General features: G+C 37.3%; 1 protein-coding gene across 2 annotated transcripts; it reads left to right on the top strand.

Moving 5' to 3' along the window:
* Positions 1 to 13,363: 13,363 nt before the first annotated feature.
* LOC122607726 (protein Mpv17) lies at positions 13,364 to 17,535 on the top strand. Of its 2 annotated transcripts, none has more exons than XM_043780763.1 (6): positions 13,364 to 13,698; positions 13,934 to 14,086; positions 14,379 to 14,511; positions 14,604 to 14,643; positions 15,559 to 15,712; positions 17,224 to 17,535. In XM_043780763.1, the coding sequence occupies exons 1-5, from the start codon at positions 13,435 to 13,437 to the stop codon at positions 15,644 to 15,646; spliced, it is 678 nt and encodes a 225-aa protein (XP_043636698.1). In that variant the 5' UTR covers positions 13,364 to 13,434; the 3' UTR covers positions 15,647 to 15,712; positions 17,224 to 17,535. The 2 variants fall into 2 exon arrangements, with proteins under 2 accessions (XP_043636698.1, XP_043636691.1); XM_043780756.1 differs by having other exon boundaries at positions 13,365 to 13,698; positions 17,326 to 17,535.
* Positions 17,536 to 18,951: the final 1,416 nt, after the last annotated feature.

Raw genomic sequence — 18,951 nt, 5'->3', positions numbered from 1 at the left:
CGCGGAATGAAAATCTAGTTATTAACTAGAGTAAAAGTCAGTGACGTCGTCATGCTTTGACTTTCTATAGTAATTAAGCGTAGATCATTTGGGCGTATTTTTTTTAAGGGTGCTGAATTAATTTGATATATGCATTTTACGTTAGAACTTATATTAATATGGACTCTTTTATGAATTTATATCTTAGATATTTGTATTCAAAAGAATATATATATATATATATATATATATATATGGGGATGGGAATATAAGGCTGTCGGGTATATTTAAGTTTAGGTGTGGAACACTCACATATTATTTTTTTAATCCATAAAAATCATGGGGGCTCATGCATTTATTCATTAAACAAAAAATAATAAAATATTAGTATGTGAGGGGTTCCACACCTAAGCTTAGGTGTCGGACAGCCTTATATTTCATTTTCCCATATATATATATATATATATATATATATGGGAAAAGTGAAGGTGTGAGACAACACCACCCAACTTAGATGAAATCCCTCTCACATACTAATTTTTTAATCTAAAAATATATAATACATAAACAATGGGCCCCCATGTTTTTTATGGTTTAAAAAATTAGCATGTGAGAGGGATTTCACCCAACTTAGGTTCCTAACAGCACCACCTTCACTTCCCCCTATATATATATATATATAAGGGGTGAGATATTTTTAATCTCCATTATGCTTGTAGTATCAAAGACTCTTTAAACCAAAAACTTGAAAGTAAAATCAATGAATTAAACGAACAAATCAAATTTTACCAAGTCAAGGTTTACAAACTTGATCAGTCTAACAAGCAAATTTTTCTACATAAACCTAGAGATTTTGATTCTAACTTTACTCAAGGGTTGGGTTTCGAGAAACCCAAAAACCTTCTCACTGGCAGAACTGAAGTCCCTTCACTATACGATGTTGATCTTATGAGATATGGCCTAACAATTCAATATGTTCGACCAAGTTATGGTGATTTTGAGACTGATGAGCATCTATCCAAAGGTTGTAGAATTAACTTGGATTATGATCAAATCAATGATTCTTTCGATCTTTTCAATCCTCCACTTCATTCTAAAAACTTCCCAAAATCTATCATCATTGAGGAAATTGATGAAAAGTCTGAGGATAACAAAGTTGCTATCATCTCGAGTACTCAAACACCCAAGGTCGACATTCCTGTACCTAAACCAGCTCCAGCAAGACCTTATATTCCTCAAGTAGTTTTAGAAAACCAAATGGCCGACTTGAAACAAACCATTTTGGAACTACAACGTGTGATAGATGCTCTGGTGTCTTAAGGTCATTGTAACTCAAGAATGCATGACAACCCTCCTACCTCTTCTGATAATTCTTCTGACTGTACTGATCCTAATTGTCCTGTCTGTGATGTGTTGAAAACCTCTTCTACTTTCTCTTCTACAATCAAATCTGTATGTGAACTAGTTGATGTTACTTTAGCAACGGATAGTGATTCTGATCCCCTGTCTGATGTGGATAGTCCCACAACGTCTCGAAGTGTATCCATCCAAACTGACCATGATAATGAATCTGTTGAACCGAACAGTGAGACCAATGACCCATTTTCTGATGTTGGTAACCCCATTGAGACTCGTAGCATTGCCATCCAAACTGACAATGACAATGACTACAATGAATTCTACAGTGAGACCATTGATCCTTTGGTTGAGTTTGAGTCTGAGAAGAGGGTCAATCAAACTGATTCATTTGATAATTTCTTTCCAAATAATGATGAATCAGACAAGTTTTCTGAAGAAACTCAAGCCTATTTCAGTGAACTTGATACCTTAACAAAGAAATTTGAAAATGAAAGAGATAAACGATTGACATTGCTTTTAGATTTCAACAAACTTAAATTGGAAATGGAGTATAAAAACATCATACTTCAAGCTTTTGTTAACAATAACTTTGAAAAAGCTTTCAATTTGCTCAAATCATGCAACTTTCCAATAAAGCAACATGTTGTAACTAAACCAATGTCTTCAAGTTCTTCAAACTCAACCACTGACAAGTTTTGTCCTTCTGCCTCTGTTGTCCCCACTGTAAACTTGGAATCAAAGTCTGTGTCTAAATCTGTAAAAATGGATTTTTCGACCTTACCAAATCTGAATAACTTTCTTGAGGAAGATCTAGTTTTCGATCCAGTTTTTGAAAAACATTTTGAACAAACAAAAGAAAAGGTTCATTCTTCCAAACAAGAACAACCTTCTGTCTCAAAACCAAAGCAATCCCCTGTCTCAAAACAAGGTACTAAAAAATATCAGAAAGTTTTTCAAAAGAAAGAGGTTTCTTCAACTGTTAAATCCTCAAAACCAAAGAACAACAATTCTCCTTCTGTTGTTAAAGATTTCAAGTTTGTTAGACCTTCCACTAAGACCACTCCCAAGTCTCCATTACATAGACCACCTCTGAAAGGCAGTAATTTCTCTCATCAAAGACCTAAGGTTCCACTTGATCATTCTGTTTCTACCCAACCTAAGTATCACAAGTACTCTAGCTTCTCTAAGGAATCATTTGTCATCCCTAAATGCACTTTTACTGTTGTTAGAGATGAGACCTTAGGATCAGCTAGATACCATGATCAATATGGTTGGTTTACTACTACTTCAAAGAAACCCGTTAGAAAGACACCTGTGGCTACTTCTCATAAGAAAACCCCTACTAATAACAAACATTTTCATGTTTCAGGTGACTTGCGCCTAGACACTATGAGTAGGTGGCTTCCTAAGGATAGATTTTTGCATGCTACTAGGACTGTCAAGACTAATGGGAAAACCACCTCTGTGAAACAAGAATGGATTGCTCGTGGACCTTATGTGTCTAGTTCTAGATCTGATAGGACTAGTTTTTCGAAACATTAAGTACTTTGGATGACTGTAATTTGTCTTTTATGTTTGAACTTGTCTGTGTGATGTTTCCTTTATTCTCAATAACTGTACTTTTATGCTTAAGTGTTTTATCTTTTCTTGTTTGTGTGTGCTTGCTTTTATTCTGCATTTTCTCTCGTGATTCTTTTCTTTTTTAATAAATGCTCTGCATATGCTTCCCTAACCCCCATGGACCCAATTTACCATGGGTACCTAAAACCATATTCTCAAACCGTTCAGGAATACTTTATATGTGTTTGGTACGTTGATTCCAGATGTTCGAGGCACATGACTGGAAACCGTTCAATTCTAAGGAACTTTGTTGAAATTTTTTTGGGAACTGTTCGATTTGGTAATGATAACATTGCTCCTATTCTTGGGTATGGAGATATTGTTCAAAATGGGATTACCATCAAACATGTTTCTTATGTTGAAGGACTTGGACATAACTTGTTTAGTGTTGGTCAATTCTGTGATAATGATCTTCAAGTTCTCTTCCGTTGATATGAATGCAAAGTTCAAACGGAGGACGGTGTTGATATTCTTACCGGAACCCGTGATGACAACTTGTTCACCATTGATCTCAACTCACTTCCCACTCCTTCATCTGAAATATGTCTTGTGTCCAAAGCTTCTGCTCAACAAACCTGGTTATGGCACCGTCGTTTATCTCATCTCAATTTTCACACCATTAATGTTCTCACAAGTAAACAATTGGTTGATGGTCTTCCTGATGCTAAGTTTGAGACAAACACAGTTTGTTCCGCCTGTGCCATTGGTAAGATGAAGAAAGCGTCGCATCTACCAAAGAAACACCTAAGTACTGAAGCCCCCTTACATCTTCTTCATATGGATCTGTGTGGCCCGATGCGTATTCGGAGCATTCATGCAAAATGTTACATTCTTGTCATTGTCGATGATTATTCTCGTTATACTTGGGTTTTCTTCTTTCGAGAAAAGAGTGAAACTCCTCAAGTTATCATCGATTTCATCAAAAAGACTCAAGTCAACATCCAATCAAACGTGAGAATCATCCGTTCTGACAATGGTACTGAATTCAAGAATGTCACTCTTGAAGCTTACTGTTCCTCCGTTGGCATTACTCATCAGTTTTCTGCCACCAGAACTCCACAACAAAACGGGGTTGTTGAAAGACGTAATCGGACTCTTGTCGAAGCTGCACGTACTATGCTTGCTTACTCTAAGTTACCACAAAATCTATGGGCTGAAGCAATTGCTACTGTGTGTTTTACACAAAATCGCTCAATCATCAACAAGCGGTTCGACAAAACTCCTTACGAGGTGATCAACAAAAGGAAGCCCAACGTGAATTTTCTGCATATTTTTGGTTGTGTTTGCTACGTTTTGAATGATCGTGAAAATCTTGGTAAATTTAAACCCAAAGGGAACGAGGCCTACTTCATTGGGTACTCAAAAGAATCCATTGCATACCGTGTCTACTTTCGTCAAACAAAACATATCATGGAAAGCATGAATGTCAAATTTGATGAACTATCTGATATGGTTCTTGAACAACATGGTTCTGACTCTTCCCTCAACTATCCATCGAATTCCGCATCTTCCACTCCATCTGTTACTCATAGGTCTTTTCCTACTCCTACACCTGCTGAGTTAGACATTATGTTTGATGAATTTTATCACGATCATCCTCCAAGTCAACCAACAAATTTGATCACTCCTGAGGATTCAACCACGACCACATCTCAGTTAGATTCATCCAGCTTCCATCAGCATAATACATCAACATCTTCATCTTCTGAATCATCTCCACCATCTTCGCCTGACTCTCCTTCTGAATCCCCTGCCCCAAATAGTTCGTCTCATGATTCCTCCCAACAAAGTTCCTCCAGCTATTCTCATCATCCTTCTGACAATAACACTGATCCTGATGCTGATTATGTCCTTCCGACTGAACCTTCTTTTGAACAAATTGTTGATCAACATTCTGCAGGATTTTTGAATCCTGATGAAAATAATGAACCTGCTTCACCTCATCCTCACTCTGGTAAATGGTCCCGCTCTATGCTTCTACATCCTCCATCTCAAATCATTGGTGACCCAAATGCCAAAATGACAACTCGCTCAGCTTCCGCCAACGAATGTTTATTCGTCAATTTTCTAAGCATTGTAGAACCAAAATCTGTTAACGAAGCTCTGAAAGACCCTGACTGGGTTCGTGCAATGCAAGAGGAATTAACACAATTCAATTGTCTGGAGGTATGGAAACTGGTTCCCAATCCGAATGTCAACAAAGCTCCAATTCCAACAAAATGGATTTTCAAGAACAAGAAGGATGAAAACGGCATTGTTGTCCGGAATAAGGCTAGATTGGTAGCTAAAGGTTATTCTCAACAAGACGGCATTGACTATGATGAAACCTTTGCTCCAGTTGCTCGAATAGAAGCCATTCGCATTTTCCTTGCTTACGCGGCATTCAAGAACTTCACTGTTTACCAAATGGATGTCAAGTCAGCTTTCCTTAATGGAGTTCTCAAAGAAAAAGTGTTTGTCGGTCAACCAGAAGGTTTCATGGATCCCAAACACCTGAATCATGTCTACCGACTAGATAAAGCATTATATGGTCTCAAACAAGCTCCACGTGCCTGGTATGATGCTTTATCTACCTATCTTCTGAGGTATGGCTTCACAAAAGGTACAATCGACACGACCTTGTTCATCAAACGACAAGGAAGTGACATCATTCTCATTCAAATTTATGTTGATGACATCATCTTCGGGTCTACCAACCCCAAATATTGCAAAAACTTTTCTGCCCTTATGGTTGACAAATTTGAGATGAGCATGATGGGGGAGTTAAACTTTTTCTTGGGTTTACAAGTAAAACAACTTTCAAATGGGATTTTTATTTGTCAAAACAAATACATACAAGATATGTTGAAAAAGTTTGATATGCTTAATTGTCAACCAATTGGTACACCAATGGAAGCCAGAACTAAAATTCATGCTGACCTAAATGGTAAACCCTTTGACCAAAAACTGTATCGAAGCATGATTGGCTCATTAATGTACCTAACTGCCAGCCGTCCCGACATTATGTTCTCCACTTGCATGTGCGCAAGATTCCAAGCGGACCCTAAGGATAGTCATGCACAGGCTGTCAAGCGCATCTTTCGGTATCTTAAGGGCACCATGAATCTTGGTTTATGGTATCCAAAAGATACTGGATTTGAACTAACAGCTTACTCAGATGCAGATCATGCAGGATGCAAACTTGATAGGAAAAGCACTTCTAGTAGTGTACAGTTCTTGGGAGATAAGCTTGTTGGATGGTCTTCCAAGAAACAAAATTGTGTTTCCACTTCAACCGCAGAGGCTGAGTATGTCGCAGCTGCTAGTTGTTGCTCTCAAGTTCTGTGGATGAAAACACAACTATCTGACTTTGGCTTTAACTATGATCGGATTCCCATATACTGTGATTCCAAAAGTGCTATTGCTATTTCATGCAATCCAGTTCAACACAGCCGGACAAAGCATATCGATGTGAGGTATCATTTTATCAAGGATCATGTGGAGAAAGGTAACATCGAATTATATTTTGTCCCGACTGACTACCTGCTTGCTGACCTTTTCACTAAACCTTTGGACGAACAAAGGTTTAATCTATTGAAAACCAAGCTGGGTATGTTGAACTTAGATACTTAACTGCTTCTGTGCCATTCATTCTAAACTTATTTGGCTTGTCAAACAGTTGATGTATGCTTCTATGCTCTTACATGCAATGTTTGAGGGGGAGAAAAAGGGTAGAATGCATGAATTTAGGGGGAGTTAACTATTTTCTTTCTTGACTGCATGCTTCTGTCTAGGGGGAGTTTGTGTTCTTGTGCATAGTTTGTCCTCTTGAAAACTTTTCCAAAAATCACGTTGGCTTGCAAGTTTTTCTACAAACTTTTCTTTCCCAAAACTTTAAAAACTTTAACCAAAAAAAAAAAAACCGGGTTTCAAATCAATACCGGATTTCAAACCAATACCGGGTTTCAAAAAACCGGTAGTCAATTCCGGTATTGACCGCTATAAATACCGGACTTCGACCCCCAATATAACCTTTCCAAATTTTCTCTAAGTTTTTTCTTTTCTTCACTAAAATCGGCATTCTTACCGGCTTTCCTTCAATATTTGTATCAAACTGATTGATTACCGGCATTTGTTCTTCCTTTCTCGAAAACCGGCTTTCAGGTATTTCTGCTTTTAATAACGTTAATACCGGTTTTCAACCCAAAAACCGACATTCCCATAATACAGTGCTAATACCGGGTTTCTTTCTCAAACCGGTATTCCCATTTTTATATGCTTTAATACCGGTTTTCACTTACACATGTTTGGAATTTGTAAATCTTTACTTTCAGGTCTGATTACGTGTCATTTTCGTGTGCCCTTACTTGCCTTATTTACATATTCGGGTATCTTATTTCATTTTCATTCTGTTTTCATGCTTACTTGCCTTTCATCTATATTATCTGTTGTAGTTAAACTGCTTACTTATGTGCTATATTTGTGTGTTTACCTGGTTATACTCTGTCATGCTTACATACTATGCTTTCACGAAATAAGCAAGTGCATCGATCTCAAGTTTTCACTTGATTTCTTGATGCTTTGCATATACTGGTACTTTTTCCTACCAGTATTAGTTCTTGAAAACACAATTTTCCTAAAGGGACACTCTATCCAATTTTTCTCTCAACAAAACCCATTTTTCACAAATTTTCAAAAATAAAAAAAAATTAAAAAAATTAAAAAAAAACTTCAATAAATTAGAAAATTCATGAAATATTAACTTAGAAAATTCTTTTAAAAAATGTTTCTTCATGAATTCCTATATAAATTTGTGCTTCCTTGATATTTCGTGTTTATGAACAATCTAATGTTCATGAATCTTGATTGGACTCACGAACAGCTGTTGCCTCATTTTCCTGTGAAAACCGGTGTATAATCAACTGTGATTTCTTGTACACTTTTCTTTCAAAACTTATCATACATCGGGTTTTCCTTAGAAGCAAGGCATCGAACGCCTTGATGTACTGCCTTTGCATCTTCTGCAAAACCAGTTGTATGATCTGTTTCTTTAATTTCTTTTTTTTTTTACTAAATATCTGTGAGCTAATATTTATCATACACTGTTTTTCCACAAGAAGTGAGATATAGAACGCCTTGTTGTACTATCTTTACGTCTTTTGTGAAAAACGGTGTACGATTCATTTTTTTAAAAATAAAATTAACCTTGGAAACAATGTTTCCTATTCGCATACTTGTCAATCGCATAATGAATTTCCTCGTTGATGGTGTCACTGTAAATATGCCAAACAATCTACAACTGATGATACCATTCTCCTGCCAACATGGCATTATCCCGGTAATGATCGCACATCATCCACTACATCGTGCTTTCACCATTACTGTTTCGGAAATCGAAGAACAATTACTGTTTGAGCTATGGCGCACGATTCAATTTGTACCGGGACGTGGCAAAGCCGTACCTTTCTTTAAGTTCTCTCTGCTAACAACTGATGGTGACAGACAAGAGTTCACCTTCAATCTTGAAGAATTCAGACAAATTCTCCAGTTCCCTACTGCTGATTCAAGGGAAGGCTTCACTGATTTCATCGACTTTCCTCCTCTGATTGAAATCTTGAGGAGAGTCCAGGACTTGGGATATGATGGCAACATCTCAGCCCTGAAAGATGTAAAGAAGAAGAATTTTCACATATTGTGGCACACTTTATGTTGCATCATCAACAATTGCTTCACTCCCTCAAGGAAAGGACAAGACGACTTCACAAAGGCCACCATCACATATCTGTTTGGCATCGCATTTGATCTTCATATTGATTTTGCTGCCGTGGCCTTTGATCATCTACGTCTTCAAGTAAATGGGAAGTTTACTGCTAATAAGAAATATATTGCTTTTATTCGTTTCTTATCTGTTATCTTGCAGAATTTCATCACCAACAATAACAACATCCAAAGATTCCCCAATTCTCATCGCATCGCTATATCAAGCTTCCGATCGGTTTATGCAAACGATCGTCTTTCTCATCTTCCTTTCATGCCAATTCCTGAATCTCTTTTGAGCCGGGTGCCCCAAGATGATCCTGACCTAAGGATCTACAGAGTGTATATAGACGGGCGTATGGCCGCTCAACACCGAGTTGTGCCTTCCCCACGCCCTCATAGGTCGCCTAGTGATGTTCCTGTGTCAAGAAAAAGAAAAGAGGGGTTTGTTGATGTTTCAGCATCTGGCACTTCCGCTCCATCTCAATCCACCGACATTCCTCCTCAGTCTCAACCAAAGAAACAGAAAACTCACCACTGCGCCAAATCTATAAGGAAATCCAAGTCAAAATCTCGTTATGCTTCCTTCACTGCTCCTTCTCCTCTGACTCCATCTTCTTCATCATCATCATCATCATCATCATCATCATCATCATCATCTGTTGATCGCCCTCCGATTCCAAAAATCACCCTAAGGGTAAGGACTCCTCTTAATCCAATTCCTGAGGATGTTCCAGAATTTGTTCCTTCCACACGTCATGACGATTCTCAAGGTTCTAATCCTTTTAATGACGTTGTGTTTGACATTCCGGAGAGACAAGGTGGTCCTGAGGGAGGGGTTGAAAAACAAACTGGAGAGGATGTGAGGTCTGGGCTAGGTTCAGGGCAAAAAGAAAACGATGGCCCTCCGATAGTTGAAACAACTAGCCGGGAAGCCACCAATAGGATAGAAGCCGAGGACTCCCCACCCTCGCATGATTCACCTTCCCGCCACTCTGGGTTCTCTCTGCAGGATCCGGTTTCATCACTGTACAGGCACCAACCACGCCCACTATCAATTCCTCATTCGGAGGATGTCGATATTGAAGCCGCGGAGACTCTTGCCTCTCTCCCATTTTCATTTGCTCACACTATCGAGTTTAGATCGCCATTAAGATCACATGTTTCTAAGCACGCACATTCTTTGAATGATGCAACAACAGACCGAGAGACGGTGATTCCACCTTCTCAAGGAGTGTCTGGAAGTCCTGCTCATGTTAATATGATAGGCGCTGGGGATACAATTCCCAGTTCAACGGGCAATCTTGGAGAACCCGGAAGTCCCACCATCCGGAACATTGTGCCCGACACTTGTGTTGAGCCAAGAAGTTCTGAAACAACCAATGTAGAGCTTTTGCTTCATAAATCATTGGGAAGTCCTGATGGCCAACACCATTCAGGCCACACTGTAAACCCAACGGAGCCTACAGTTGTGCAAACGACATCTACGTCGGTCGCTCCTGATCTTACAACTCAACCGCCACCACCCGTAGTGCTCCGTCCTCCAATGGATAAAGGAAAAGCCCCTGCCACTTCTCAATCATCTTCATCCACTTCTAGTCCTCCTCCAAATCCAGATGGCATTCGGCTTAAGGCTAATCCTGAAGAAAGACAACTTTTCCAAGAGCTTGAAGCCGTTGGACTTCTTCCTCACACTAATCCTCAACCATCACCACAACACTCTTCACCTTCCATCTCATCCTCACATCATAACCATTCTCCTCATCATTCAACTCCACATCTTGATACATCAATTCGCTCCAACGTCAATTCTCTATATAATGATCTACATGCTGCTCTTCTTTCTCTAGACAATCAAGCCAATTCTTTTGATAAAGCCATTCTTGCAACTCTTCAAGCCCGTTTTGACCATCAACATCACCTACTTCTCCAAAAACAAGAAGCCGAACATCAACAGTTTATTACAAAAGCACAACTTGAAACAGCGTTAAAGAGAATCGCGGACTTAGAAGAGTCTTGCAAACAAGCTACAGTCGTCCATCGCAGACGTGATGATCCTGATGATCAGGATCAACACGAGGGGGAGAACAGAGATTCTGAGACGACTGAAGTAAGAGCAAGTGTTACCACTGAAGTTGTTGGTGACAATGTTGATGTTGAAGATGAAGCACAGACACAGAATGCCCCTCATGATGCTCAACAAGATGTGGATGAAAATATGGCCAATGATGATGTTGTGATGACCGAGGAGTTAAATGTAGAAATCACAGAGGGTCAAACAAGGAATGCTACTGAAGTTGTAGAAGATGTGGACTTGAGACATGATGCTCAATCTCAGGGCTTTAATCTTGACTCATCAGTAATTGTTGAAGATGTAAATGATAATGATGAATTTGATGTACTTGACATTGGTGGCAATGATATTGATCCAAATGACGATAACGATTCTTCTGATAATGATGATCTTCCCCCTCCTAGCTATGATAACTATCCATCTATCCCTCAACCAAATCCTTCCTTAAGCCATTTAAACCTATACCAGCTCGCTCATCACCTCAATCATCCTCGCATTCAAAACACCACCATTACACCCAAAATCAATGAAGGAGGCTTCAGGACAAATGAAAGAAGCAGAATCAATTATCTGGCCATTCCCTCTCAATTGTTCAAACTTACAAGATTTCTAGAAGAAAAGGCATCCCAGATCTTTTCAAAACAAGAGGAACTAGAAAGAATTGACATTGATGTACTAAGAGCAAGAAGGGCTTATGATCTCGAGCATCAGAGAATGGAAGTACTTGAAAGATCTTGTTGATGCCAAAAGTAAAAAGGCAAACAGAGAATGGAAGAAACAATTTAAGCTGAAAATTGTTGATGTTGTTGGTATTCATTTTAAGGAATGGAAGGAACCAGGGTTTGCAAGACCTCCCGGCTTGATTTGGTTAGTCGTTAAGAGAGAAGATGGTCGGCAATACATGTTTACTGAGGCTCGCTTCAATCTGTTATCTGCGGAAGATCTCATCTTTCTTCTTCACCACTTTGCTCGAAAACTCCTTCAGCCAGATCCAGAAAACCAAGAGGCCTACTATGCTATCAAAAGATATATGGACAGTCTTATCCTCAGCCAAACACAAAAAGACTTCCAACTAGCCATCGAAAAAAGAAGAAAGAAAGTCAACCTGACCGCTCCAAATCAAAGAATAAGAGGCATCAACCTCGATAACTTTCACATCGGTGCAGTGTTTGATAACCCGAGGGGTTTTGTTTTCATCAGCGATCAGGGACATAAGATATTCATCCGACTCGACGAGCTGTGCAAGTATTCTGACGGCACCCTCAGACAATGCTTAAGAGTCATTGAAAGTCTGCATGAATTTGAAGAATCGGATAAAGAAAAGAGGAGGTTGTTGAAGGTGATCAAAAAGATCAAATCAAGGATTGAACACAGAGGTTGTTGAACAGACAGGCGTCATTCACTTACCAGAAGGGTCTTGGGTCATCTATTCACCAAACAATGAGCCTGGTCTACACAACATGCCTCCAGTCAACTTCGCCGACAACATCATCGAGCCACCTAACCGACCTGCTGATCCAAGATACCACTTTGTCCCAAGAAAATATTGGAAGGAAGCCAAGAGCCGATACGAGAAAAGAGCATTCAAATCTCAAACCTTCTTCAAAGACAAACCTGAATCATCAACAAAGAAGAGAAATAGATGTCAAAGGAAAAAGAAGAAGGCTCAACAGTGATCAATCACAAAACGGCACTAAGGGGGAGATTGTTAGCTTTATATTTTGTAGTGCTCGTTTTGTAATTAAGTAATTATGTTGTCCTTTGAGTCTATTATGTTTTAGATAAGGGTTTATCATGTAATTAGCCATGTACTTATTTGTAATTATGAGAAGGGGTTTAAGTGCAATTTATATGCCTATATAAACCTCCACATGGAATAATACTCAACCTTTTTGTACCAAATTAATAGTAATTCTAATACCTACATTCCCTCAAATACCTACTTTCCATTATTTCATTTAAAGGTTCACTACACAATTTGCATACATTACAGGTTCTTTGTTTTAGGGCTGCTAAAGTTCGAATATGTGTAATCACGGTATTGTTACCATTAAACTCCGTAATTATTATCAAATAAATATGGATTTAGTTGCAAAATGTATTTGTGGATCAAGTGTCAAAAATCTTTGACTTGCTTAAGGCCCAGCCCATATACCCCTTAAAAGAGACAACTTATGAGCCCATCCAAAATCACAACACAAATATCTGCATCTATATCTACATCTATAATATAAAACACATTTCCATGTTATTTTAACATTTACTTTTCCAAAATAACCATTCTATCAATTTTATATTACCAAACATCCTTTTTCTCTTCTCAAATCTCAACTAATCATCTTTTTTTTTTCTCTCCCAAACCGTATATCGATAAATTATAAAAATTATATGGGTGTTCTTAAAATTTCATGTTCTTTCATTAGAGATGTCATTCGATATACTTTCGACGAATTTTTAAATCCGAGAGCAAATCCCGTACGGTTAAGGCCTTTAGTTATCGCCCTTTATGACCTATCATCCCACCATCTCACCGCCGCAATGGGCCCTTACTAAATCTCGTAAAAGTAAAAGATTGATTAAGGGAGTAGAGGACTACTGTAAATTTAGTATTTGAAGAAACGGAGGAGATATTAGACTAGAGGCACAGAAAGAAGAGAAGAGAAAGAATGGGAACAGTGGGTGGTGGGGGTTTTGGAATGTGGAGAATCCCCCATTCTAATTTTGATGAAAATGGAAAAAGAATCAGAAAGAATATTCCCAATTCATCATCTGGGTCATCACCATCATCAGTAGTTGTTGGTGGATGGTTTCCATTAAAGCAAGCAGTGACAGCCGCCAGTCTTGCCCTAACCGGTGACACCATTGCTCAGCTCCGAGACAGATATCAACATCATTCTGATAGTAATAATAATGATGATGATCCTCATCAGGTCTCTTTTCTTTCTCTAATCTTGTATTTATTTTACTGTTTTCCTTTGTACTATATTAGTAGTGTATGTATATATATATAGGAATTAAGTTGGAGTTTAGCTATATATATTTTGGGAACATATTAATATCAGAATATATTGATGGCAGACAAATTCTGCAGCTTTATATGTTTCGGTATAAAGAATTGTTTAGTAATAACTAACTAGCATTTTTACTCTCCTGGGCCATAATTAGGATGCCAGATGGAGTCTCATGGACCATAATTGGCTTAGAGCACTAAGAATGGCTTCATATGGGTTCCTTCTCTATGGACCTGGTTCTTATGTCTGGTACCAGTATCTTGATCGTTGGATGCCACAACAGACGGCACAAAATGTCTTGATTAAGGTAAAAGCATGTTCTTTTGTTACCAGAAATAGAGGTCATGGGTTCCATTCTCATGCCCAGCATAGCTGGAGGTCCTTTTCTACCTTTGGTAGAACCTGGAAGCAGCCTCTCTACCTTTAGTAGGGGTAAGGCTGTCTACATATCAACCTCCCCCATACACCGTCGAAGATGGTATTGGGACCCAAAACCCGTGGAAGACGGCATTGGGAGTTACTCATGTTCCTTTGTTACCAGAAATGAAGTCTTCAGAATCAAGAAAGATAACCTGTATTCACTTTTTACACTTATGCAGGTAGTGTTGAACCAAATCGTACTTGGTCCCTCTGTTATTGCTGTTGTTTTTGCATGGAATAATCTATGGCAAGGGAAGCTTGCTGAACTCCCAAACAAGTATCAGAAAGATGCTCTACGTACCTTGCTTTTTGGTAATTCTTCACTTATAACTCATTTTGCTTGATTTTGTAATAGCATGTGTTTAAAGCCATTTCGATTAAACTCTGCTCTCCGATTCTTGCAGGGTTCAGATTCTGGATTCCTGTTAGTGTGATTAATTTCTGGTATGCTTTTTTTTCTGCTTTCTCGTCTCTATACGCATCCAACTGTGAAATAACCTCTCGATTGAATCCAATATATTGTGTGGTTTGCTAACTAGAAAAGTCTGTTATGAGAATCAAAATCAAATAAAGTATAATCAGATTCAGGAGCACCAAAGTCAAGTTGAACACACACGGCCTGCCGAGCGTTTTGTTATCTCTTTCTTAACACTGTTTTTAACAAATTTTTTGATTTTTAATCCTTAAAATGGAGCTCAGATGGTCACTACTTAGTTAGTGTAGTTCATTTCTGTATGTATTTTTTATGTTTCAACAATAATGAAATGCTTAGTTAGTCTAGAAATGAATGCAAGTTAGGAAAAACTGGTAATCTTAAAGCCTGGAAACTAGAAAGCTTGTGGGATTATGTCCCAGAGTTACTCTCCGCAAATTCACAGGAATACGCTGTTCGGGAGATGCAGTGTCAAAGAGTTAAATAATATGATAACATTAATACAGATTGAAGTTTTTTGTCTGCAGTATAGAAATAATGTCATTCTTAAATTTGTCTGGATTTAGATTCGTATACATAGAAACACATTTCTGAATACACAATTCTTATTCCCAGTCTCCTAGAATCTCCAAATCTTGGCATCCACATATCATACAGCCAGTTAAGCTGACGGGTGTAGGCTGTGTCCGTGCAATATTGCTTTAACCGTTGTTGTTAAGATTTAGTCAACAATGAACCTCTGTTATTTTTTGGATCACTGACTCACTGTGTTCTCAAACTATTTTAGAATGATAAAGAAACATTTTCTGATTGCTTGTATTTATATGGGTTCATTCCATGCATATTTATTCTGTCGATACTAATGTCTATACCACTAGGGTAGAATAATAAAGCCTGATTCTAAGTTGCTGTCGCATATGTTTCAGGGCAATTCCTCTTCAAGCCCGTGTTGCTTTCATGTCATTGAATTCTATATTCTGGAATTTCTACTTGTCATCGACTATGAGCAAGTGAGCATGTCCATGCTTTTCCTTTGAGGCTTGTCTTTGACCAGCAGGTGGTTCCAATCTCCATCACCAGGTAATTACTCGACAATTTTCATATTAATAATACAGCTTACCATTAGAATGAAGTATTCAGAGTTTTGCTTTGTGGCTTTGAACCTTTCCAACCTTGGAAAGCCAATGAACCTTGGTGCGCTGTGTTTGCTTTCTGTTTAGCAAAGTAAGAGTAGTTAGACTGAAACAAAAACCAAAAGTGATAACTTCTATCAAGCTTTATTTGTTCAGTTGTATACTTGTATCCGCACATTACACTGTATTACAGCTGAACATAAAGGTAGCAATTTTAACCCACATACTTATGAAACACTATTTGCTGATTATTGGATCCTAAACAGGTGAAGTAGAAAACGTTAGCTAAAATTGAACATTTTGAAGTTTCTTAAAGTGTAATTTTGGTGCATAAAACCTCCTAAACCCCATTTATTTCATAAATTATTCTATTAATTATATTCTTTTCAGTTACATAAAAGACGGAAACAAAGCTTCTGTAAGTCAAATTCAACTAGACCCACACAAATTAATTATTTACTTCAACTTTAACCCATTTTGACTTGTTATCCTTCTGGCTTGGCTTGAGTTGATCGGTAACATTCTATTATTTATACTTTTTAAGCACAGGCCATTTAACCCGAAGAACGGCAAGTTTGGCCGAAGTTTTGGGTATCCCATAGATCACATACATGTACTTAATCAAACTTGATAAAATGAATGGTTGCATACTTTAGCTATTACTTATTTTGTAGATTATATATTTGACATGATTTTCGTTATGTGACGTGTATAACTTGGTTTAACAGTTATAGGATTTTTACTTATAGAATGATTATTTGGATGGGACAAATATATTTTGGCTGATTCTGTTAAACACAGCAAGTGTTTTTAGAATGATTTGGATTTTAGAAGTTTAGGTAAAACTTTCGGTGAGTGTATAAGAGCAGATAAAAATCTAATATAGCACCTTGATAAATTAATGTCATACATGATTTAAGGTGGCAAAGTTGAATGTATGATAACAATGAGAATAATAGGTGAAGCTATAACATAAATGTGCATGAATCATTTACCTGTGAGACTGTGACATTGGATAAACACTACATGACTATTACTATATGTGACTCTTACGTTTGGGAAATTAGCAATAATTGTTTAGTATGGACTTTAGTGAGCAAAGTGAGTCTTTTCAAACACAGGTAAGAGAAATAGAGAAAGTCAGAAAAAAATACGGTAAAAATATGACAAATAGTGTCCTCTAATCATAAACAAGTATGGTTGCGCGACATGTTTAGTGCTCAAATGTTGAATTTTACATGATTCACTTGATTAAGGAGCACAGCACTTATTATGATACAAGTCTTTGACTATATGGTTATTGTGTAACCGAAGGAGTAAGGATTGATTGTGTTAATTCACATTATGACTGGGTTAGTAAAGTGGCCACCCAAAATGTAGCTTACGTGAAAGTTGAACTGGGCGGTTGAGTACTTTGATGGTTTAATTGTCGGGTATTTTGCACATCATGTCTAACAGGTAGCTGTTGCAGTTTATTACTCTTAATAAGTGGGATCTCACCATACACATTTATATCTGTACACGAGCTCACTAGGCTTACACGTTTACGTGCATTTCCAGGCTCTCAGATTTAGGTGCAACGTGCAAACCATCTTGAAGAATGAAGTAAGATGGAACTGACAGAAAGACGTTCATATTCCCCATTTATTTATATATTATGCAATCGTTAAGGTTTAAATTAGTGATTTGGTAACTTACTAATGTTGTGACTTTATGTAACTGTTTAAGCTTCCTTTACTTCTTATATGGAGACAAGGGTGTTTTACGTTATGTCAATGTTCTGAGAACCGGTCTCAAACTCTCAACATGTCATGCTACAACAGTAGATTGAGATTATCCAAAGTGAACCCATTTTAGTACCAAGCTTTTTATCCATGTACCATTTGGTACAACTGTAATAGCAGACGGTGCAAGCATAATATGCACATGATTGGTAGATTAATTAAAAGTTATGGTAGGATTATCTTGGAGAAAGCTTGCATATATTTATCCATCAAAAGTCGACTGTTTTTTTATATAAAAGAAAATAGATCTGTACTTGTTAAAACTTTAAGGAGAAATTCACCATCATCAAACCTTTTCCTCTTATTATTCATATAACCTATTTTAGTCAGTTGTCTAATGTGCAGACATGGAGAACCACTTTGACACTTAAAAATGAATTGTGAGCCAATGAAGAAATTAATAATGGTGAATTACAATATCTTCGAAAAATTGTTGGTTACAACTTGCAAACAATAGCAAGCGAAAAAACATTAAAACAGTGAGATGCCATGTTTGAGGAAGCTGGTATTATTGTAGAACATCGTAGTACTTTGATGTGACAATAAACTGCAGAAGTGCAGATAGTAATCCTAGTATGACATTTTTTTTTTATCCTTTTTTATTTTTTATTTTATTTATTATTGGGTTAACAGGGGTTTTGCTTGTAAAGGCTTTCCTCCTTGGGAACCCGGGTTCGAACCTTACAAGGTGCGATTTAATGGGGAGGCACCCTCTGGAAAGGTTTGATTGCTGGGTAAGTATGGTATGTTTAGTCTTACCTTCAAGCCTTGCAAAAAATAATAATAATAGAATAAAATAGCAAAACCCTTAATTAATTAATCTTTTTAAAATAATTAAAAACAATGGAGTACGTATTATTATTATCTATCCTACTATAGGTTAGGTTCTGTCGCTACTTAATTTTTCAATTCGACCATAACCACTGTGATACTTATTTGATCCTAATTATTCAATTCGACCTCATCATGTTGAAAAGTCAAAACATATCCAAACACTTCCTAAAATGACATATAAACACCATCATTTGATTGAGATGTTAGATTTAATCAATTGATTGTTATAACATGTACTTTTGATAAAAGCAAAAATATTTACGCGTGTATATATAACCCAATATAATTTCGGGAGGTTGGTTTAGATCAAAATTATGTGATCCTAATCATTCGATCACCACCTAATCGTATTGAAAAGTCAAAACCCATCCAAACACCTCCTAAAATGACATTAGATACCATCATTTGATAATCAACATCATTTGATTGTGTTATAACTTTGATAGATACAAAATTATGTACGCATGTATATATAACACAATCATAAACTTTGAGAGGTTTTATTTCTTTATATATATATATATATTTAAAATCCATTAACAAATACCACCAAGTACTATATTTAATT

This window comes from Erigeron canadensis, chromosome 1, assembly GCF_010389155.1.
Source record: "Erigeron canadensis isolate Cc75 chromosome 1, C_canadensis_v1, whole genome shotgun sequence".
Classification (NCBI taxonomy): Eukaryota; Viridiplantae; Streptophyta; class Magnoliopsida; order Asterales; family Asteraceae; genus Erigeron; species Erigeron canadensis.
The sequence above is the reverse complement of the archived record's forward strand: the minus strand, read 5'-3'. Positions and strand labels throughout refer to the sequence as shown.